The 22,631-nt window shown below is 32.8% G+C and overlaps 3 protein-coding genes across 5 annotated transcripts; all 3 read left to right on the top strand.

Moving 5' to 3' along the window:
* Positions 1–3,292: 3,292 nt before the first annotated feature.
* Positions 3,293–7,268, top strand: LOC115967375. The gene is made up of 6 exons (XM_031086456.1): positions 3,293–3,750; positions 4,640–4,720; positions 5,309–5,437; positions 5,755–5,817; positions 6,010–6,134; positions 6,808–7,268. Exons 1-6 carry the CDS (start codon positions 3,658–3,660, stop codon positions 6,998–7,000), a joined length of 684 nt encoding a protein of 227 aa, XP_030942316.1. The 5' UTR covers positions 3,293–3,657; the 3' UTR covers positions 7,001–7,268.
* Positions 7,269–10,028: 2,760 nt separating this feature from the next.
* On the top strand, positions 10,029–17,327 carry LOC115968463 (protein LAZ1). Of its 3 annotated transcripts, none has more exons than XR_004086746.1 (9): positions 10,029–10,181; positions 11,695–11,963; positions 12,071–12,127; positions 12,562–12,670; positions 12,890–13,074; positions 13,171–13,259; positions 14,485–14,746; positions 15,600–15,853; positions 16,719–17,327. XR_004086746.1 is itself a non-coding variant. In XM_031087866.1 (9 exons), exons 2-9 carry the CDS (start codon positions 11,811–11,813, stop codon positions 17,076–17,078), a joined length of 1,464 nt encoding a protein of 487 aa, XP_030943726.1. In that variant the 5' UTR covers positions 10,034–10,181; positions 11,695–11,810; the 3' UTR covers positions 17,079–17,327. The 3 variants fall into 3 exon arrangements, 2 of the variants coding, with proteins under 2 accessions (XP_030943726.1, XP_030943727.1); XM_031087866.1 differs by having other exon boundaries at positions 10,034–10,181; positions 15,605–15,853; XM_031087867.1 differs by lacking the exons at positions 10,029–10,181; positions 11,695–11,963; positions 12,071–12,127 and adding an exon at positions 12,143–12,247 and having other exon boundaries at positions 15,605–15,853.
* A 1,688-nt stretch (positions 17,328–19,015) lies between these two features.
* On the top strand, positions 19,016–19,477 carry LOC115967158 (auxin-responsive protein SAUR61-like). The gene is made up of 2 exons (XM_031086228.1): positions 19,016–19,342; positions 19,439–19,477. The coding sequence occupies exons 1-2, from the start codon at positions 19,016–19,018 to the stop codon at positions 19,475–19,477; spliced, it is 366 nt and encodes a 121-aa protein (XP_030942088.1).
* Positions 19,478–22,631: the final 3,154 nt, after the last annotated feature.

Below are 22,631 nucleotides of genomic sequence, written 5' to 3'. Positions count from 1 at the left end.
CAACCCCTCAAGATTAGACTATAATAATTTCTTCAAGTTGATCACACACTCAAGCAAGAAGAACTAGGAACAACCTTACTCTTGCCTTTCCTTTCTTTAAAAATTGAAGCTGAAATTTTGTGCAACAAAACAGAGCAAAACAGGGGAGATACGGCTGGAGAAGAGGAAGAAGAAAATGTTGAATGAATAGTGTGTGTTGTAGGGTTTTATATATATACCAACATGTAAGACAAGTGGGCTGACAAGAGGACTAAGCCTAACAGTTACTGTGCAGATTGATGCCCAACGGATTGAACATTAAATGCCCCAACGGGTTGCTGTTTAATGCCCAACAGGCAGAACCAAAAAAGGGCTGAAAGGAAAAGAAAGGAAATAGAATGAGGCCCAAGAATGATGTAACAAACCCAAACCCAAGCCCAAGCCAACACCTAGCCCATTGTGATCCAACTTACCACCTAAGATGTGCAAAGCCTTATAAACTCATTACAAGATTCATTCCTAACCAATGTGGGACACAAACATACATTAAGTGTTTGAAACACACGCATACTCCAACATTTTCTTCTTACTATATACATAATTTTAAATGTTTACTCATTTTCTTTATTGTGATTTATCTAATTTATTGCTATAATATTTTAGGTGATATTCCTATGGATTACAATGATCATATTGATAATAGTGATGAAGATCATTCTTATGATGTGGAAAACGATGAATATGATGATGAGGAATTATATGATCTTGCTATTGCTGGATGTCACGTTGTAGTGACATATTATATGAAATATATTGATAAACAACCTTGTAGAGATTCTGAACAAACTGGCTATATGTGGTTGATGGATTGTTTGGCGAGTAATGAAATGAAATGTTTAGAATGAAGCCACATGTTTTCTTTCAGTTGTGTAATGTTTTACACCATACATATGGACTTCAGCACACAAGGCATATTAGGCTTGAAGAGTCAGTAGGTATATGTTTAATGATACTTGGACAATGAGCTTGTTATAGGATGGTTCAAGAAAGATTCCAACATTCTGGTGAGACTATACACAGACATTTTCGTAGAGTTCTGAAACACCTTAACATAATGTCAATGGATATCTTCAAGCCTTTTGACCCTACATTTAGTGTAGTTCCAAGACATATACAGAAGAATCCATTGTACATGCCACACTTTCAGGTATTCATTTCATACATTCTAATTTGTTTCTAATATTTGTTAGGATTATTTCCTAAGTAACTAAAATTTATGTTCTATTTTAGGACTACATTGGTGCCATTGACGGTACACATATCCAAGTTGTTGTTGGAGACGACAAGAAAGCTCCATATTATAATAGAAAGGGTGTGACATCTTTTAATGTGATGGCAGCATGTGATTTTGATTTACTTTTCACATTTGTTATGGCTGGATAGGAGGGTGCAGCACATGATAAACGTATTTTCTTAGATGCTATCCGTCGACAATCTGTCAACTTTCCAAAACCACCACCAGGTATATAAAATTTTTATATATTAAATATGTATGAAAGATATTATTTATGTACATCTTACATTTTTTTTTTCTTTATTAGGAAAATATTATTTAGTTGATGCTGGATACCCCTTAAGGAAAGGATATTTGCCACCTTATAAGTTATAAGGGACAGAGGTATCATCTTTCAGATTTTCGACAAGCTGGTCGAGGGAATCACATAGAAGAGAGGTTTAATTATGTTCACTCATCACTTAGAAGTGCAATTGAGCGAACTTTTGGAGTGTGGAAGAATAAATGGAAAATTTTGAAGCAAATGCCACCTTATGACATTAAGCACCAAAGAAACATTATAGTTGCTACTTGTGTTTTGCATAATTTTATTAGAAAACATGATAGGGAAGATGAGGGATTCAATTGGGATGAACATGGCTTGGACAGACCAAGAAGCAATAGTAGTGGAAAAGATAGTAACAGACAGGCAAACGTTGAAAATATACAAGATGAGGAGATGAAATTTGTTCGTGACAAAATAGCTCGATCCATTTGTGGGTTGTAAACAATATTTTTATTATTTCTGTTTTGGTGTTTTGGTTTTAAATTTTTCAGATAAGAACTTTTTTATTATTATAATGGATTGTCTAGTATTGATATTGATGGCAATTAACATTTTAATATAATTATTTTCCTAATCATTTTAATATCTTTTTCTTGATGAGTTATTTTTAATATTTTAAATTTGATAAACTTCTCTCCATGAATTTCAACAACGAAAACATCATTATTGTTGTTATTATTAATGTAATTGTTAAGCTTAATTACATATTTTCAACAATAAAAAAACACTGATCACAGGAAAAATGACAATATAACCTTCAAAAAATAGTTAAATCCTTTTTTGGAATTTACACTCAAAACAGCTATTTTTAAAACAGCTTATCCAAACGCTTAATATAGTTTTAAAAATAGAAAACGCATATTTTCATATTTTTACCAAACACTTATTTGTGGCTTTTAAAATAGAGTTTTAAAAACGCACGTTTTAAAAATGCTAGTTTTTAAAACGCACCTTTTGAAACAGCTTATCCAAACAGGCCCTTAGTTAAGTAGGAAAAAAAGCAATTAAGCCATAATTTTAGAATTGGGGGGTCTAAACAAGCTTTAGAGTTTGTTTGGATTAAGGGGGGAGGGAGGGAGAGTGGAGGGGAGTAGAGTAGAGTTAGTTAAAAATAAGTTAATTTTGGGTCAAATCTACTTTACTCTCTCTCAATCCAAACGGATCATTAATAGTTTTACTATTGAGCTTTCATAAATGACTTAATTTAGACTAAATCTTTTTCAATTAGGATGGCTGTGGCCATTACGGCTAAGTTTGTTCTATTTTCTACTTAATGGATTTCTACTAGACCAACACTTAAAAAAAAAAAAAAAAAAGTTGAAGACAATAGGTAATGATGCCAATTCATTGGATAATTGTGAATGATTTTAGACCATAAAATATTCTATAACTTTTTGCAATAATTTTGACGTAACAGACTGTGAATAGATGTTTATCATTTTATGCATGGACTCATAATTTTTTCTTTACTACGGACGTTTTGTCACATCATAGTTGTGGCAAATAAGTTGTGGCAAATAAGTTGTATAATAATTTGTGATACTAGATTTTTTTTCACTAATGATAATCGCTAGTGTGACTTATAGCTAAATATTTTCAATAGATATGTCTAGTTTTCAAATCTCGGATCTCTCAAGTCTCAAAAAAAGAAAAAAGAAAAAAAGAATTACACTGATAAACTTTCATCTATTCGTCTGATTCTCCTTGGTTGTATAAGCAAGCTTGATCATTTTTAATGGTGATAGTTATATATCGTGTGTACAAAGAGACAGTTGAGATCGATTTTTGAGAAAGTATCTTGTGAGATGATTTTGGAGAGACTTCTTTTTTAATGGACGATCCTAAATTCTAAATTCTGTTAATGACCCATTGAGCTCATTGAGTAGCCACTGGTCCAGTGTCCACTGGACCACAAATTATCGAGCACTACTACCCAAATGGTTTACTATAAAAGAGAAAAGAGAGAGGGAAAGAGAGCGCAAGGCTTACACAGCGTGTACAGAGAGAGCCTCCTACTACACGGTGTGTAGAGAAAGAACTGAGACTGAGAATATTGGCCATGGAAACCACGTCGTTTACACGCAACAGATACTGGGTCCTGAGGCATGGCAAGAGCATTCCAAACGAGAGAGGCCTTATTGTCTCCTCCCTGGTTCGTCTCTTTCCACTTTGATTTCCCTTTAAAAATTAAGTCTTTATTATGTTTTGCAATACAAATTTTGCGATTTTGTGTGTGATTTTCATTTCTGGCCAGATTCTTGTACATGGGTCTTTAATTTTTTGACATATTCTTAAGTTGTATAACGCTGGTAATGCTTTGGACATGGCAATATCATTTTGAATTGGATGTGAATTTTGTGTGATATAGCTTATGTTTTGGCTTCATGTTCTAATGGGCAATGCTGGAAATGCAAAAGTAATAGTACCTGTACTTCATAATTGGTTGAGGTGGTAAGTTGTAATTGACACACTTTTGTTGTACACTATATAATTGCTACAATGCTGCTTCAAAGTTGTGAAATTTTTTATCTCATTATTCTTTTTATAAATCTAATTGCTATTTCAAAACTGGGTCTTTTTAAGAAATATCTTTTCAAGTTTTAAACTTTCTTTTTCCCTTTTTCTTTTGGAAATAAAGGGAAAAAGCTTTATATGTGCTCCTGGGCATGAGCATAAACTGTTTAGCCCGTCAAGAGTGTCAGTTGCCCATAGGTTTTACTGGCTAAAGGCAAGTCCAAAGACCCTTCTTTTGAAAGTTTCCCTTTTATAAAAAATTAAAAAAAGAAAAAGAAAAAAGAAGAAGCTTTATATGTGGTAGATGTTCATTTGGATATAAAAAAAGGGGACAAAAGTAGGAATGTAGTTCACCCCACATGGTTGGAATCAGAGGTTTATTTGAGTTGAGTTGTATCTCTTTATAACAGAGTGGAATTTTTTATGCCATGACTGGTTTTATCAGTGGTGTACTTTAGGGCTACGGAAATGTTCTCTAGTAATATGATCTACTTGAAGTTATTAACTGCTGGCTAGTGTGCTAACAGGAAAATGGTACGCTTGCTAAATATCAATTGGCGCCTGAAGGTGTTAAGCAAGCAGAGTTGGCTGGAGAGTTATTTCAAAAGGTAGTTGTGTGCAATTTGTGATTTCCTGCTTAAGGTCTATCTTTATCCTTCTTATGCTCCGCTGCCTTGTATCTAATCTGAAGCAATTGTAATTTACCTAGTGCAATTTTTTTGATGCAAAACTATGTTATATGTTTTTGTTTTGCGGCTGATGTGGGCAGGCATTTTCGGCTTTTCACTGTCTAATTCATAAAATTTTCTTAAGATCATTTTCATTGTATGATGCAATGTTCCTGTTAGATGTTTAAGTTTGCAGAATTTGGCCGGTTGTTTTACTTGAAATTTTTCTAAATTTGGCTTAGTCAAATACTTTGGACCACTGATCATTGCTGAACTTAAATGATTATCAACAAGATTTAGCAGCTCTATCAAATCAATATCTAGCTGCGAAAGGCACCTGCTATAGGAGAATGAGTGAACTGGGAAAGGAAATGGCTTCTGACTTGCACCAATAGGCATTGGTGTTGCAGGATTTATTTTGTTGACTCTTGTAGTTTGGCCATTGTTTGATCTAAGCATTCTACACACCAAATGAATGTCCGCAAACCACTTGAAAATGTTTTCAGGCTGACCGTATTATGTGTGCAGGTGCTGAAGGAAACTAACATACCACTTGAAAATGTCCGCATTTGCTACTCTCCATTTTCGAGAACAACTCACACGGCTAAAATTGTTGCATCTGTGTTGAATCTTCCATTTGAAGGTCCTCAATTTAAGGTTGGTTATTCCACCCACCCTCTTAAAGATATATCTTATTGAGATTAGGTTAGTATTTGTTGAGCATAAATGCAAGGGATTACATGTGATCAGGAAATTTTGTTCCCAATATTTTGAACATGGTGTTTGCTCATGGGCCCTGGCTTAGGTGGTAGAGTGTGGCGGGATTTGGGCATGTCTTAGGTTCAAATACTTATTATAAAAATAATTATTGAGCTTTTTAGGACTCTATACTAATTTAGCTCATCAAATTTAGTAAGCTTTTGCACTTCTTGCCTTTTATTTGCATTGTTCATAAAATAGATTTTACTGGACAGGTGATGGAAGATCTTCGAGAACGCTTCTTTGGTCCTTCATTTGAACTTATGTCACATGATAAAGTAAGTGGCAAGTAAAGGTGCTTATTATAATATAATATAATAGCATATATAATTGATTGCTGAAGTTGGATCAGTATTTGGGTGAAGTCTACAATATGCCACTGTTTTATAACCCTGATGCTAACATATATACTTTTTTATGCCATTTGCAATTAAGTATTTATTAAAATTCTGTTCTTCCTTTAACAACAGTATGCAGAGATATGGGCTTTAGATGAGAAAGATCCATTCATGAGGCCAGAAGGTGGAGAATGTGTTGATGATGTTGCTTCTAGGCTTGCAAATGCTTTGGCAACTATAGAGTCAGAATTTCAAGGGTAACTAATATATCCATCCATGTTTGCATTACTCATGATTTTCATTTTTGTAGGTTGCAGTCACCACTCACCAATTCTTAGTATTCCGGCAATAAAAATTCTACAAAAATTTACTTGCTTAGATAAATAATCGTACTAGCATCCTCTATGCTGGAAGCTCTGCTTCTCTTACAAGGCTACTTGCTAGAAGTAGACTTGAGATCTGTCAAAGTCCATTGGAAATAATAATCAGTCCATTGCATTTTTTTTTATTGAAAATCAACAAATAAATTGGCAATGCAGAGACAAAATAATAGAAATGAGCTCAATAATTACAATCTCAGAAATCCTTTTCAAAGTTTATTCATGCAAATTGGCCAATCTAAACAATTTTAAAAGATTAAGAATTGAAAATGAAGTTCTGACTTTGATTGCAAACTAATAGGCAACTAATCTGTTCAATTTTCATGGAGTCCACACCATCATCTCATTTTCCTTTAACTTGCTCCGCCAAGATAATTATAATATTATATAAATGAAAGCAACTTAACAAGCTGCTCCTATACCGTGTTCTTCCAAGTATCAGTAGAACAAATTAAGCCTTAGCTTTCAATGTGTCTTACATTTCTTACCAAGAAAGAAAAAGAAAAGTGTTCCTAAATGTGCATCCGATCAAGTAATGTTCATTCTGCAGATGTGCAGTCTTGATTGTTAGCCATGGGGATCCCCTCCAAATCCTGCAGACAATACTCAATGCAGTTAAGCAGCAAACAGTATCCAGTAGTAATGACTTGGCGTCAAGAGTACAAGCAGTTAGAGTGCCTTCCATCTTGTCACAGCACCGGAAACATGCGCTCCTCACTGCAGAGCTCCGTGCAGTTATATAAACTTAAGTTGTAGCCTTAGAGCCAATGCCAAGGACCTTGACTGAATTTAAACGATGTTATTGTTAGAATCAAATTTCTGGGAATAATTTGAATGGATTTTTGCAGCAGGATGATGACAATATTAATGCTATAAGATAACTAATTATCAAGTAAGAGTTAGTCAAATTCATCATGTTTTACTGTGAACTTGTGTTTTCTTTTGGAGTTTATTCAAGAGAAAGCCAGACAACCGTGTATGAATTTTAAAGCACGATGCTCCTTGGTTGGTGTTGAGTGCCTAGCACAATTATTATACACTATATGTCAAGTCAATGATGTTACGCCAATTTGAAATCTTTACGCACCATGCTCCTTTTTTTCTTCTTTTTCTCTGTGGTTGAAAATGCTAGATTAAACATGTCTCATAAACTAGTGGATTCTGATGAATTTTCTTTAATTAAAACTTACCTATGGTCCATCTTGTTGCATACTACTTATGACTTAATGATATCTTTTAAGGATATTTAACAGGAATTGCAAATTCAAGCGGATAAAGAGATAGTAAACAATACAAAAGCTAATTTAAAGCTGCTAAAAAAAATGCTTTACACTAATTTGCAATTAAAGGGTTTATTTGTTAAACTTAAATATAATATTCATCATGTTTTACTGTGAACTTGTGTTTTCTTTTGGAGTTTATTCAAGAGAAAGCCAGACAACCGTGTATGAACTTTAAAGCACAATGCTTCTTGGTTGGTGTTGAGTGCCTAGCACAATTATTTTACACTCTATGTCAAGTCAGTGATGTTACGCCAATTTGAAATCTTTACACACCATGCTCCTTTTTTCTTCTTTTTCTCTGTGGTTGAAAATGCTAGATTAAACATGTCTCATAAACTAGTGGATTCTGATGAATTTTCTTTAATTAAAACTTACCTATGGTCCATCTTGTTGCATACTACTTATGACTTGATGATATCTTTTAAGGATATTTAACAGGAATTGCAAATTCAAGCGGATAAAGAGATAGTAAACAATACAAAAGCTAATTTAAAGCTGATAAAAAAAATGCTTTGCACTAATTTGAAATTAAAGGGTTTATTTGTTAGACTTAAATATAATATTAATGATAAATATTTTGCTTTTAACCAGTAAAGTAGGTTGGAGGATTAGTCAAAAAAGAAAAAGGTTTTATGTATGATTAGGTCTTGCTAATGATGATATTGTATTCCTATTCTCTTGTAAGATTTATTAATTATTTTCTTTATCCCATTTTGTTGGTCCATCCAATTTCTTAATGAAACATATTTAATGAACTCTTTTTCAGATTAAAAGATAAAAATTTCCATATCAATTTAAAAGGTAAAAATTTCTAAAACTTAAATAGAAAGGAGATTTACTTTTCAAACAAAGTAAACAATAAATTAATATTATATATTTTTTGAAACATCCGAAAATAGAATATAAGATTAAATATTGGTCGATGGAATAGTTAAGTATTTAAGCTAACTAACATTTAGGTTTTCAAATCCAACTTATATATTTTGAACGCTATATAACCCTTATTTTATTAATTTATTGGATTAAACATTAAAGTATGTTGTGGTTATCATTTTAGTTTTTTTTTTTTTAAGGTAATTTACTATAATTTTGAAATGAAAGGAAAGAAATCGATAGAATAAAAAATAATAAAAAGGAATGGAAATGAATTAAATATTATTTCTCTTTTGTCTTTTAAATCAAAAGAATGAAAAAAAAAAAATGGACTTGACAATTTTGATTCGGTTAGGATTTAGTAAGGCACTGGGTTCATATCACGACATTAACACATCAATTGAGCTTGATAATATGAAAATTTTTACACAGTTTTATTTAAATAAAACTTTAGGAAATAAAAATTCAATGTAAAATAAGATAAATATTTTTTTTAAATGGAAACCCTCTTTGTTTGGAGAGAGAAATACCACAAGCTTAATCCAGTCCAGTATTCAACTATTTTCTAAAGATGATTATAATGCAGTATTGTTTTTACAATGGGAAAAGAGAGATGAAAACAACAAATAAAGAGAAAGGAAGAAGGTGGGTTAAAACTTCTACAAAAAAAAAGAGAGGGAGTTTCTAATCGATTGTCTTTTTTTAGATCCTTCATCATCCTTTTACAGTGGTAGAGATAGGCATGTGTTGCTTTCCTATTAAGTAAGATGTTCCCTTCCTCTTGGAGAAAGATAATGTAAAGTCTTGACAAAATAAGACAATATACATTTGATGCTCTATACATGTTAACAAACTGATTGTTTGTTGCAATTTGGCCAAAATCTATAACATATGGCTAAAATTTACATCTATAGACTAATAAATGACTAAATGTTTTTTTATTTACAAAAAACTATATACGTATGAAACAAAGTTGGTCAATGTAAGCAAGGCTTTAGTTTTATCTTTTATATTTATTTATTTATTTATTGTTTTAACGTGCCTTGGACACATCTCAACAACAAATTGACCCATTATTTTATTAACTAGATGCTGATCCGTACAAAAAATAATATATATTTTAAATAATTCAATGGTTATTACAACAGCACAAGATAAGAGATTTGAGCCCAACTATACCAATAGATTACAAAGCTCTTGGCAATCTTATTTGAAATTTAATTGAATGGAATATGAAAATGAATTTTTTTTGTAACTTTCCTATAATGTCTCTTTACTCTTTTAACAAAAATAACGATTTAAAAATTTGTAAAAAATTCATTTTATTCCCTTCCATTTTCCTCTAAATATTAGAAGGATTGAAAAGTAGTTTCTATTGTTTTATATATATATAAAAAAAAAACTAATTTCTAGAAGGATAAAGAAAAAAAGAAAAAAAGAATTGCTTGGGCAAATGAATGAAAGTCCTAAAAAAAGAAAATTAAAAAATTGAATATTCTTTCATACTCTATCCTTAAATCCTAATCCCTTTCTTGTCTCTTTCCAATATTTACCATTGATGACGTCGGCAGTTGATTGGTTTAATTCACAGAACCCGATCGGATCGATAAAGAGTCACGTGCTTAGTCCGTGCCAATTTCCCAAATTCCCAATATCTCTCACATTTTCTTGCTAGGGTTTTTACTTTAATTGGGGAACGAAAAACCTTCGTCTTTAGCTTCTTCGTCATCTTCTTCTATCAAATCAAACTCGAGCAAGCTCAATCTCTGTGAGTATTTTTATTTATATCCAATTCTATTTGTATAATTGTGGTGATCGATTTCTGTCTCTTTTTTTTTTTTTTTTGGGTGAATTTATCTGTTTGGTTCTCGGGAAAGTGCAGGAAAATGCAATGAATTTACAATTTCTTAGATTTTTACGAAAAATTTGGATTTGGGTTTGTTCTGTTTTGTTTTTTTATGTTCCTATTTTTCGAGCTCTATCTGATCTCTGTGGAAATTTTGCAGATTTATTTTTTGTATTTTTCTTTGTGGAATTATTGGCATGGCTGAATTGAAAAAAGAAATATCTATGAATATATTTTGTGCAAGTTTCATTGGTATATTATTTGTTTCTAAATCTTGAATTTTTTTTTAGCACTAAAGGAGTAGTCAGTACTTGTAATCATTTCTGGGAAAAACTTAAGATACATTACTTAGATTTTGTACTTTAGGTTACTGATTAAGTTCAATAATGGGGTTGCATTCACTAACACAGTAGAAATGCAATTAAATTCAATCGGGGTTCGATTTTTATTTTTATTTTGATAAGTAATGAAAAGGGTTCGAATCCTCCTACCCACTTGTTGTAATAATCAAATTATCAAAAATTAAAAAAAGGAAGGGGATAACACCCTCATGAAGTAGTCTTTCTTTAATAAAATATTCTTACCTATCAAAAAACTATACCTAAGTTTTGACCATCATTTATATAACTCATTTTGACTTATTACATGCTTGACGTGGGGCTTAACTCTCACTTGCCATGCATTCATAGTCCAGATCAATATATAAGTCCAAATAATCTGTGGTATCACACTTTAGGGCTCGGGGCATATTTATTAAACCCGAACACATTAAACCCGATGTAGGAGTTGGGTTACTGGGTCACTGGTTCAAGCTATGGGTCACCGCTTGAACCGTAGGGTCAAATAAAAAAATAATTTAGGTGAATCATAAAATAAATATGTAAGTTGAAAATATAGGCATGTTTAAATTACTAACTAAAATTTAATCTTAACAACTAGCCACCTAATGTAAATTAAATTCAAGGTTTCACAAGTAACAACACTAGAAAACTTAAAATAAAAGGATGCCATAGAATTGCAGTCAAGTATTTTCTAAATAAAATCCTATTACATGTCTTAAAAAACATACCTATTTAATTTTTAGATTGACAAGTGAATAGAAAAATATCTTCTCAAAACAGTTAGCCTTTTGCACTCTGCATAGTGCAGTCTGCAGTGTGTTGGGACTGAATTGCAAAGCAGTTTGCTTTTATGACTACTGTTAGGCTTTTAACTCTAGCTAATAACCAAATTGTCTCATTTTAAATAGCAGAGAAGCAGAAACCGTACTATAATGGACCTATAATGGTTTTTTTGTTCAGGCATCATCTTATAAACATAGGTTTTAACAACTGAAAGGTAGATTAGGGTAGCAATGGATGAATGTAGGAAAATATATTGGACAATGGTCTTTGGATATTGGAATATGCTTATCATTCATCAAATGGGTTGACAGGTCCATATTTGTTGAGGCTCGGTTGATTTGTCACCTCATGCATTCTCTTGGGACATAGTAGTACATTATGCTGGCGATCTTTGAGAACATTGGCCAGTTAGAAGCTAACATAGCTGATGAAGATAAAAAAATTTCACGGTCTTGTAACCTCATTGACCTACACGGCTCCATTATGGGCAAGTCTATTTTCTGGCTCCCTTGTACTTGTTACTCTGGCACTTTCAATATACCTTCTATTCGAGCACCTTTCTGCATACAAGAATCCTGAGGTTATTCTCTATCAGTGTTTCACTTTCTTATTATATTGTATATGCCTACTGTTTTTATTTTTTGCTTAGTTGATTTTTTGTCTTAATTTGGTTTGCCTCAATACCAGGAGCAAAAATTTTTGATTGGTGTTATCCTAATGGTTCCTTGCTATGCGGTAGAATCGGTGAGTTCGTCTACAAAAAGCCATATGGTATCTTATTGATGAATTTCAGGATACTTCCCCGCCCCCCAAAAAAAAAGAAAAAAGAAAAAAAAAACTAGAATTGAGTGAGTGATTTTGAAGGTATGTTCCTATAACTGGAATTATTAGCGGAGTTGATATTGAGATGATAGACAACATTTTTAGATAAATCTGTGCAATTGGTTGTCAAAGTTCCAATTTGGAGGTTTATCTAGTTGTTTGAGTTCATTTCACTTATATATTTAATTCTAAATTATTCATTGTTGATATTAGGAAAAACTTTATTTTATAGGGATTTATTTTTAATATTTTATGAAATATAGTTTACTGCTGTTTAAAAACATTATTTGATGTGCTTTTGCCTTGTTTTATTTTTATTTGTTTTCACCTTCTCTAACTTGGGTTTTTCATAATAGTTTGTATCATTGGTGTACCCATCACTTAGCGTTGACTGTGGGATACTACGCGATTGCTATGAGTCCTTTGCCATGTATTGCTTTGGAAGATACCTTGTTGCGTGCTTGGGTATGTCTTTTTCAAGAACTTTTATGAATGAAAAAGAATTTATATCAGACTTTTGGGGTCATTCTTTTGTAGAGGTTTATGCAATTCTAAATTCTAGATCCTTAGCACCACCATTTGGTGTTTTTATTCTTTCTTGGTATTCTTTTTTATTTTTCTGATTGTTGTTGTATTAGTTGTTGTTTCCCTATTGCTCATCTCTTTCTTTTTTCTCCTTTTAAGGTGGGGAAGAGAGGACTATTGAGTTTATGGAAAGAGAAGGACGTGCAAGCTCTAAAACTCCACTATTAGAACACGGATATGAAAAAGGAACCGTAAAGCATCCTTTTCCAATGAACTATTTCTTGAAGCCATGGACACTAGGCAAATGGTTTTACCAAGTTATCAAAATTGGAATTGTTCAATATGTATGTTATGCTGTCAATCAGAAATTTTTCTCTCTGATAGTTCTTGAGTTCCTTTTATTTGTAATAAACAAAATCAAATTATTTTTTCCTTGGCAGATGTTAATAAAGACTCTATCTGCTATTTTAGCTGTAGTCCTTGAAGCCTATGGTATTTATTGTGATGGAGAATTCAAATGGGGATGCGGGTAAGATAATCTTGAATCAATTTTGGTGATTATACTGGTTTCCTCACCTTGTAGTAGCATTGCTTCTTCTTCTTCCTCTCATATATATATTGCCTTGTATATTAAATGCTCATTTATTATTTGCTCATTATGCATGTGATTAATTGCTTTTTACTTTTTATTTTTTTAATTGGTATCTCGTTTCTTACTAATTATGCACCCATCACTTTACACACACACACACTTGCACACAAACCTAGCTTCTACTTCTTCTCTTTTTCTTTTCTTTTTTAAAAATATTTGAATTTATAAACTTAGTTTTGAAAGAGATCACATTTATCTTCTTGCATTTCAATTTAGTAGTTGTACTGAAATATATGCGTCCTCAGAAGTCATTCCCTGTGGATTTATTCCTCTATGTTTATATATGTTGTATCTTTAGAATCTTCCATTTGTCCTCAATCCAACGTGTTGAATAATCCTAATAAAATCTCAATTTTTCTTTAAACCTTTTTATGGCATCTCACAAAATTAGCATAATTTTTTGGGGTGTTTTGGCTGGGGCTGAGTATGTAACCATTCAATTTTGAAACAATGGCGATTACTGATTTTGAATAATCAATTAGCGGGTTCTCATAATTTTGTCATCTATGAATTCTGGTTTCCAATGAATTTAGCTTTTTAAATGTAGTTTGACATGTCAGAGTTAGTTTGCAAAAAAAAAAAAATTTTAATGGTTTGTAATTAGATGATTGAATTCAATTGCTTGACTTGCTTCGGTGCAATGATAAACGTTTGATAAATATAGCTCATCAGACCAAATTTTATGGCGGATATAGAATTGAAAAAGTAACCAGGTTGTCAAGTTTGATTGCCGAGAGGTGATAGCTAAGTGTGATTTTTCATTTAGACTGACTTATACATCAATGAAAATGATATGACATCGGCCATTTAATCAGTGAAAGTTGCATGAGGTGGAGTACTTTCGGTGTCCTCAACTTCTTATGCTGCTAAAATTGCTATAGTTTGACTTCAGTTGTGACTTGAGGGGATTCTGTTTGTTTGTTAAAGCAAGTCGTAAATGGTGTTGTGAGATCTTGATGTTTTTCTTTATCTATTTGAATTTTTCTTTCTTGTTAATCTTTTGTAGTATTTGTTGTTCTTACAATTGAATCAGAAATTTTAACTTGTAGACGGGGAATCTCAAGTTACATCTAATGGTCCTGGCCTCTATTTGTTGTTGTAGGTATCCTTACATGGCAGTGGTTCTAAATTTCAGTCAGTCGTGGGCTTTGTATTGTCTTGTTCAATTTTATACTGTAACAAAGGATGAATTGGCACACATACAACCATTGGCTAAATTTCTGACATTTAAATCAATTGTGTTCTTGACTTGGTGGCAAGGTGTGGCAATTGCTCTTCTCTATTCCCTTGGTTTGTTCAAAAGTTCTATAGCTCAAGGTTTACAGTTAAAGTCAAGCGTTCAAGATTTCGTCATTTGTATAGAGGTAGATGTTAATTTTCCACTAGCTTCTTACATTTATTTGGCAAGTGAGTTAGCCACTAAAACAGCATATCTATTTATATATTTCCCTATAACTGAATAATGTTCATCAAAGATAGTTGTGACTCCTGGTTCTTAGTAATGGAAACCTCACTCCCTCAATTATGACCCTTGGTCTTGTTACTCACTCTAATTAATCGACACTGGAATAGAGCTAATTGTTCTTGTTTTAATTATTATGCCTTCTGGCACATTTATTACTTCAGTATATCTTTCCATTAATTGCTAGTTCATGGGATATATCCATTTTACTGAGAATGTTATATTTACTTGGTCTTGCTGGGATGATATAACTTTTGCAGTGAGAGTTGCTATAATATTATACTTGGAACAATGATCCATGTATGCGACAGAAACAACCAAATGTTGTGACTTCAGCAAGTGTGCACTATATTTAGATCATTTGAATTTTGCTGATTTCAATCAAGCAAAAAGTTTTTGAATTTATATATTACTTGAAGCCAAGGATGAGATTTCTTAAATATAGGTCCAGATGGATTGACTGATTGTTTCACTACATGGAGGATATATGTGAATATTTTGGCTTGTTGTACTGTCTCTTATGCAACATTCTACTTTCTATTTATTAGAAGCTAATTATTGAAATGTATTGTGCTGTCCATTATGTGTGATTTTGTGAATTTGGAATGCAATGTGTGTGGTGAGGGTTTCATTGCAATCCTATAAACAAAGCTTATTTAACTATTGTTCTGCTCATATTTCCTTCAAAAAGTTTCTTAATGATTACTGTAATTCTTATACATATTAAAGTTTAACAGGTCTATATATTCATCCAGCGCAGATGGCCATTGCTTCCGTTGTTCACCTCTATGTGTTTCCTGCAAAACCTTATGAGCTAATGGGGGACCGCTTCCCTGGAAGTATTTCAGTTCTTGGAGACTATTCTGCTGACTGTCCTTTGGATCCTGATGAGGTTAGAGACAGTGAGCGGCCCATAAAGTTACGCCTTCCCCAGCCTGACATTGATGTCAGGAGTGGAATGACTATCAGAGAAAGTGTTCGGGATCTTGTTATTGGTGGTGGGGAACATGTAAGTATTCTTGTATGTTGCTAGTATCATAATCAGAGTTTTCCTGCACATCTGGTGGCAATCATTATTGATTAAAAAATAGTTTGAGTATTTGAAATTCTTGCAGGGTTAACATGTATTTTACCTTAAACAATTGTAACTAATTGGATATTAAGTATTTATTAGCTGGCTCCATTTATGAAGGCATCAGTTGTTAAGGCAGCCATGTTATAAGAAGATGGAAGTTTTGCATTCATCAGTATAGTGGTTGCGGTGAATTTAGTGAGAGGCAGTGCTTATGATGGTAATGATAGTGAATGATTTTGAAAAGATATGGAAGTTGTATTGTTTTGAGGAAACAATTGTTTTTCTTTCCCCTGGAAGGCCATATTGAAAGCTAATTGGTGTTGTACCACAGACCTAGGATCAGATCCTGTGATTTTGAAATGACAAGGAAGTTGTTTTTTTTTTGAGGAAAAAATCGTTTTTCTTTCCCCTGAAAAGCTATATTGAAAGCCAATTGGAGTCGTACCAGAGCTTAAGGATCGGAACCTGCCTTCACCCAGGTTTGGGGGTCTCATAGATAGGACGAGGGCTATCCTATTGCACAGTTAGACTCTGCATCAAAATAGAAAAGCAAGAGTTAATAATTGCCTACATTCATGTTTGGTAGAAAGTAGAAACAGAAGAACATTGAGGAAGATAGATCATATATATATATATATATATATATTCTATTTGGTTCCCTATATCCTCTTCACCTGTAGTCTAAGTTAAATCTTGCATGTGCATGTGCTGAATTAATTTTATGTATATATTCTTATTTTATTTTTCCTGCGTATTTTCAGTGCTGAATGCCTTAATCTGTTGTGTGCCTCTTACACAGATTGTGAAAGATGTGAGGTTCACAGTAACCCAAGCAGTGGAGCCTATGGAGAAGGGGTTCACAAGGTTTGGTGAGAAGTTACATAAGATCTCTCAAAACATTAAGAAGAATGATAAGGATAGAAGAAGAACAAAAGATGACAGTTGCGTAGCCACGTCATCACCTACACGGAGGATGATTCGTGGGATAGATGACCCCTTATTAATTGGGAGCATTAGTGATAGTGGAGTCTCGAGGGGAAGGAAGCACCACCGTCGGAAATCAGGAAATACCAGTGCAGAAAGTGGGGGAGAGAGCAGCAGCGATCAAAGCTATGGTGGGTATCTGGTCAGAGGTCGAAGGTGGGTTACTAAAGAGTAGTTAAGAGGATCAATTCTACCAGTTTGAAAGAAAGTTGATGAGGATGGTTTAGTTATCAATCAGCAATGTGCCATTTTAGCACTCTGTCAAAGTAGTGTCTCATGGCCTGGCTTCTTTTGTATACACCATGGCCTGTTTTTTTTTGCCTCAGACGTGGAATTGTGATTCATGTATCATTAATATTATCATATACAATGGGTTTTTGATAAGTTGTATAGAGCTTCCATCGGTTGGCTGATTATAATTTCATCAGAATCCGGGATGTGGTTGCATGATTGAGAAATATTCACCCTTTTTTATTTTTTCGGTTCTTCATCAGAAAGCAAAGTGTTTCTTGGTCCAACACTTTTATGACAATGTTTGTCGCGTGTTGTATTGTGCCGCTAGCCAAAAATCCTTCTAAAGACTCATGTTATGAAGAGGCAAGTTGAAATAAGCACAATATCCAAAACTTACCACTCGAAGTGTAGGAGGAATAGATCTTTGATGACCCGAGAAAGCTGGTTTCAGTGTTAAAAATGAAAGAATATGGAGTACGTACATGTTAGTACTTACTAGTTTATGTTTTTCTGGTACAATATAATCAAATCCCAAAAGGCCTTTTAATTTACAATATGATAATGCTTCATTTGATTGCGTCTAAAATACATATGGCAAACACAAATTTGGCCAACAAATATGCCGTTGCTGCAGCATTTAAGCCCTCCACATTCAATTGATATGGGTCCAACTTTAAATAGGTCATCAATACAGAGCAAATAACAATCATTTCATAAGCATATGATTTGTCCATCTTCTCAAAAAATAATACTCCCAAGTATTATACCTGTTTATCTAACATTCAATTGATTGTTTTCCAGAGGGCAGGTATGGATAAAAGCTGGTAATTTGGGAAGGTATGGACTGGGCAAATAGGTCCCATTTTTTAAGTTCACCATTAAAATTTAAAAGGATCTTTATTCTTTTTTGTTATTACAATTTTTTATATTGTTTTCTTGTACACCACTTAAGACTGACTCTAAATTGGCAACTTCTATGTTCTATAGCCATACTTTGATTAATTTATATAGGTAGTTACCTTGTCTTCTTGTCATATGCCAAAATACAAGAGTATCACAATCGTACTTTCCTGTATTCACTAAAAATCTTTAGATGTTCTATTACAACTTATGATGGCTGTCATATATTTAGTCACTCTACCATCTTGCAAGACTAAAAGCAGAGCTGGCTGGGGCCAAAATTGTCGATAGTTTCCAGAATCACTCTAAGAATCGTCTCATGGGTTTTTACTAGTATCTGTAGACTGTAGCACAGTTAGTTTTGGAATTCGAAGTAAAGTATACACCATTACAACTAGTACTTGTGTTAGGTCTTAAGTTTGTCCAGGTTGGATTCAAAATTGTTGATAATTTCCACAAATATCATATGGGGTTTGATTAGTATCCATAAAAACCTCAGTTGTAGCATGAAAGGTACAGATACTTGTTGTGAGTTTGACTAGTTTATCCTTATTCATTTGCCTCATAAAGACTCCATGAGACCTGCAGCAGGTAGCAATGAGCAATCTGATAATATCTTTTGTCCTTAAACCAAAAGACTAAGAACGAGAAATATCCAAAATTGTTTCTTCCATAATACTTTGGTTGGCAAACATAGATACCGAATCACCGATACCACCAAGTGAACATTTATACCAATGCAATAGAATCACATGCTTTTGCGTCGGCTAGCACGACACAAGAAAAGCTACATAACATGGATTGTCTCACAACCTAATCAATATATATGTAATCCTCCTCCATTCTCAACTCAACACAAGCAATACGCCGATACCATTTTAGAATTCTAAGACTCACATCTCCTTTCCTCTTCTAACTTAAGACCATTAATTTTTTATAGAGAAAAATAACATGATTAGTCCCAAGAAGCTCATTAGAATGGCAAGGAAGTGGCATGAAATAGCTTACATAGAGAAGAAAAGAGTTTCTTATCTAAGAAGTGGAGAAGTGAACGCAATCAATTGCAGCACATCTACTGTGGCTGAGAAAGGCCATTTTGTTGTCTACACAAGTGATCAAAGGCGTTTTGTCATGCCCTTAGCTTATCTCTACACCACCATCTTTCAAGAGCTCTTCAAGATGTCTGAAGAAGAGTTTGGGCTATCAAGTAAGGGGCCTATCACATTACCATGTGATGCAGTCTTCATGAATTACGTAGTCTTACTCATCCAAAGAGGTGCAGTTAAAGATTTAGAGAAAGCTTTGGTAAATTCCATTGCTACAAGTCATTGCTCATTAGCCTCCTCATTACATCAAGAACATACAAGCAAACAGTTTCTTGTTTGTGGTTACTGAATACAGAGACTTGGCTTTTGTAACTTTATTCTTTCAGAGTTGTAGTTGTATTCGAATCTCACAGTTTTGATGTTAATATGATCCTAGTCTCCCTATGTCAATGTTTTAAAGAAGCAATATATCTTCAGGAAATTGTTGTATTCTTAGACCAAATAGATGAAGTTTTGCCCATTCATGGAGCACTTTTGGCTAACGAAAATTTTTATATAAGACTAGTGTATAATTTGTGCATATGCATGGTACAATAAAAAAAATTACAATTACACACATATATGGATTCAAATAATAATCTCTCTCTTTTATTTTATTTCTTTTCTTTTAATTTCTTTTGGATATACACATGAGTTTACTCTTTTCTTTTTTCTTTTTTGGTTTATTGAGTTTTTGATGATTTACTTATATTAAACCTTTCGTCCTTTGCACCTCATTAACTCACTTAGAATAAAAATTAAAAAAACTTAAATATGACACGTGATGCAAAATTAGTTAACAATTAGAATCCAATTTAAAATTTAATTGGATTTTCTCTCAGCTTTACCTATTAATATATATATATATATATATATATATATATAGATTACATCTATAGAGAAGCTACTAATTTTGATTGATCATTTGCACAATTTAAGGTGTTGTAAAACTAAAACTACAACAATTTTTTTGAAAAAAAATAAAAAGTTGTGATATTTAGCAACATCTGCTTAATATGATTTTTTTTAAAAAAAAATACTCATATGTAATAATGAAATTTGGGTAAAAAAAAGAGAGAATTTTGTGAGTAAGATTCTTCTCCCAATAAACAGATTGGATTTTGGAAATCAGTTTTTGGCCGACTTGTAATTTTTAAAATTGATGCTATATCGCCAAAAACAGGACAGAGAGTCATCTTCCAAAATTGGTGCTAATAGTATGGGAAAATCGGCTATTGCCCTCTTGCTTGAAATATTTAGCCAAAAAGCCCTTCCTTTTAGGTATTTAGGGCAGTAGCCCTATTTGTAACTTGATCTTAGTAAAATCGAGTTCTGACTAAATACTAGTAAGATAGTAGAAGCTTATGTGACTTACCTAATAAAAATGCTAGGTGAAACTCGACTTTTTTGAAATCAAGTCTTTTTAAAAAAAATATATTTAAAGGAGCTTGATATTGATAAATCTTAATCATTAGTAATTTTTATTTCTTTAAAAAAATATCACCTGGTGTCATATAAAAGAAGACAGTGTCCGCTAACTCTTAAGGCTACATGATGCTGAGATCGACCAGGTTTTAATAAGTCTTTCAAAAATCAAAATCAATAGCACTCCTCTGATATCGAGGGACTGTCATGGATGCAAGACTTGAGTACCTCAAGATCTACAACCACTTCCATGGCATGTCACTGCTAAGCATCAGTTTCTCTTGGTCTAGTAGGGACCGAGTCACCGACACACGTACACTTATTCGTGGCTTTTGAAGAATTGATAATAAAGATATTGACAATGTTTTGTACACATTTCACATAGCTTTCATATAATATAGTCTGACACATGATATCACTTTTGTATGAAAATTTTTGTTTTCAATGAATTTAACCTATTGATGTGCTCAAGACCAATAAATCAAGTAAGCTGATACTATATCTATATAAAATTGCTACTATGTATTCCAGAAAATATTTTTTTACTATTAAAAAAATTCAATTTTAATCATTATATTATGTTCCCCTTAAGCTCAAGCCCAGTTGGGTCTGTACTTTATGTTTTACTTGTGCTACTAGTCTTAGACTATGCCAATATATATAAGCATTCTATGTACATTTTTGTTATGATTCAATAATATACTCTTATTATCAACTATATATGTACACTTTCAAATTCAAGACTTACAATGATGGAAAAAAAGGTTAATAGGCCTCCAGAGCAGGAATTTTTTCAAGCTGGCTACTGGCAAACCTAGTTAGTAATCTTTCTATGGGATATTTAAGGAACTAGCTAGTAGCAATTATATTTGCAGAGGATTTCTGTTTTCAAGCCCTAAAAAAGATTAGTTGGCTGAATTTGTTGTCAAATTATCCCTGAGATTACTATTTTGTACAATATCCTTTCTAGGAGGAATTATAGATTACTATTTTTATGTTTTTGAATTTTGTTTTTGGATCTTGATTTTTCTAAGTATCTGTTGAAATAATTTGAAACTAATTGAAGAATAGTTGACTGATAATTTCAAATTATGTCCACAAGTATCAGCATCGGATATTCCCTCATAAACTAAACGCTTAAAGTAGGCATCTAAAACTCAACATTGTTTTTTCCTCTAAATTATATTACCCTCATTCAACAACAGAGACAGATGCAGATTAGGCCCTAAATGACAATATATTGTACACATAACTTTTTTTTTTTTGACTGAAGAAGGTAGTTGTACACACATACTATATCCTCCTAATATGTAGTACGCTAAAAGGAATAAAAATAAGAGCAAAGTTTAGATATAATTTCTTAGATGTTATGACTTAAATTCGTCAATTGAATTCAATCATGTGATTGTATTGACTGTGAATCAAAAACTATGTTATCTTTTTCATGGACAATGCAACCATATGATTATATTAAAAAAAAAAAAAAAAAAAAAAAAAAAAAAAACTGAAGGTACAGTACCTAAGTTTTACCCTTAAAAAAATGTCAAATCTTGCAAAATCTATCTTAGGAGACAACCACATGATCTTAACTATTTTATCTGATTCAAGAAGTGAAAGTAGATCCATTTCTGAGTTCATGTTTGTTTTTATCCTTGTGTGTTAGTGTGGCTTGAATTATGCCACAAGCCCATAAGGGCCAACCAAGCCCAATCCGGCCAAAAAGGTGACCTAATACAAGTTGAAAAAGAATCCCACTTGACCGACTTACATAAAGTAACATATATATATTGCTTTATGAGATAGGCGGCTACATTGCAGAGAAAAGAAAAAATGTGTAATTCCAATTAACCTAGTTAGCAGTCACATGAGAGAAAATAGAGAATAGAGAGGCAGTCAGTTTCTATTCTTATTTTTCTGTGAGAGAGTGCTAGGGTGTAATTGGGATTTGGGTTTCTTGAGAGTGTTCTTGTGCACTATTGTATTTTTCCCTGATAATAGTGAAATCCCTGCAACTCCGTGGACGTAGGCAAATTGCCGAACCACGTAAATATTGTCTTGTGCGTGTGATTATTTTTCTTTGATGT

This window comes from Quercus lobata, chromosome 11 (genome assembly GCF_001633185.2).
Source record: "Quercus lobata isolate SW786 chromosome 11, ValleyOak3.0 Primary Assembly, whole genome shotgun sequence".
Classification (NCBI taxonomy): Eukaryota; Viridiplantae; Streptophyta; class Magnoliopsida; order Fagales; family Fagaceae; genus Quercus; species Quercus lobata.
Note: the sequence above shows the minus strand (reverse complement) of the source record. Positions and strands in the feature narration are given on the sequence as shown.